The sequence below is a fragment of the Wyeomyia smithii genome, unplaced genomic scaffold (assembly GCF_029784165.1).
Source record: "Wyeomyia smithii strain HCP4-BCI-WySm-NY-G18 unplaced genomic scaffold, ASM2978416v1 HiC_scaffold_32, whole genome shotgun sequence".
NCBI lineage: Eukaryota > Metazoa > Arthropoda > Insecta > Diptera > Culicidae > Wyeomyia > Wyeomyia smithii.
Window position 1 is genome coordinate 1 of NW_026599169.1, and position 1,705 is coordinate 1,705.

At 37.1% G+C, this 1,705-nt stretch overlaps 1 protein-coding gene across 1 annotated transcript; it reads right to left on the bottom strand.

Moving 5' to 3' along the window:
- Positions 1–12: 12 nt before the first annotated feature.
- On the bottom strand, positions 13–834 carry LOC129733759 (uncharacterized). Its single transcript, XM_055695282.1, has one exon. The coding sequence runs from the start codon at positions 681–683 to the stop codon at positions 183–185; it is 501 nt and encodes a 166-aa protein (XP_055551257.1). The 5' UTR covers positions 684–834; the 3' UTR covers positions 13–182.
- Between the last annotated feature and the right edge of the window lie 871 nt (positions 835–1,705).

Below are 1,705 nucleotides of genomic sequence, written 5' to 3' on the forward strand. Positions count from 1 at the left end.
TGGAGTTTGGAAATTATAATTTACATTGTACAAGCCACAGTATTTTACAAACATTTTAATCTCCTCATCCCACGTTCACGTGCTTTCAGATGGAAAGTTAAATGCAAACCTTTGTGTTGTTATAATAAATGAAAGTCGCCATTCATCATATGCAACATGCTAATAAATCGTTTCCATATTATTCATAACTGTACCTGCTTGAAGTCACCCGCAAAAATAGTTTCACACTTGCGCTCCTGATATGGATTGAATTGTTTGTCAGTCAAGGCCAGCAGTTCGCTTCGCGCTGTTTTCTCATTTCCATCCATCGAGAAATGCGAGCTACAAAATACGGCAATCACTTCATCAGCAATGGTTTCTACCTGAATGGCAAAACCGCCAACGATTTCGTCGTTTTCCGTACTTATCAACAGCATCTCGTGAAAGCACAGCTCATTGATGACCTCAGGTGTTAATTTGGCCGGATCCAGTATACTCTTCCGTACAGTGTAAGCTGGTAGACTTGGAAGATTCAACGATTCACTAATGGAAATTGAAATGCACTCCTCTTCCGAAATCGAATCATCTTTAAGGAAAAATTCTTCTGGAATCGGAAAGAGACATTGCTCAATTTCGAAAATTTCCCCATTTATCAAAGGTACCGCCTGAGTAATATCCGAATTTTTAGAATTTGCTTTCGACATGATGACAATTCCGAACTATCTCGCGAAAGAGTGGAAAATTTTCACGTCCAAACTACTTCGACGCGCAATTCTTAGTGAGAGCCACAATCGCGACTGCCAATTGATTTGTGCTGCATGTGGCGCAGAAGTGGTTTGACAAGGTTAGAAATGTGTGGGATAGAGGAGATGCACTGTGTGCCGGCATTGCGTGTTATATTCATATTTTGCCAAACATTTGTTTCATTCCTGGTTCGAAGCAGCTTTTGATAAAAATCGTTATTATGTGTCCACGAAACCTACAAATTCCAGATGCGCTTTATGTGTGATGCTTATCGCGTGACAGACTATGCGCACTGTCAGGTCGTTTAGATGTGTTTTCCTTACTGTTTGCACTTTGAGAGAATCTATCCAAAGAAAGATTATTGATTTATTAAAACTAGAGGTCATCGTTGTGGTTTCGTGTTAAATATAGCATTTCTTACTTGTAAAACTTGAATAATTTATTGGCGTAAAAATCATCATATGAAACATTACTAACCCTATTAAACTATCTGCAAGACAAAGTTGCAGATAATAGAACTTTTAAATGAAACAGTGTGCTTTGTTCATATCGTTAGGTTCTATAAAATGAATGAAAACCGTATGGCTCTGCATCAGAACACTTTAGATGCTATATGCCATTTCCTAGACGACGCCAGCGCATGCATTAACTACTATGTATAAACTGACAAGTTTAATTTTAATCGACATTAAATTGTAGTACACACGTCACACCGTTATTTAAATTTATCTAAAAGGGCTGAGCAGAAAAAAGCAGGTTGTAACTTTTCCAAGAGGAGAGATTCGTGCAGATGAAAAATTCCTTTCACTACAGAGTACTTTTCTCCAATAGCGCAATACATCATATTCATCCAAGTAAAAAAATCCACCATTCCGTCATCCATTATTCAACAAAACAGTGGTAATAACACGGCTCCTTTAATTTGTAAATGTAGTTCTCAAATATTCTAAAACCAAAATTTCAAATTTTCAAAAAATGTAAA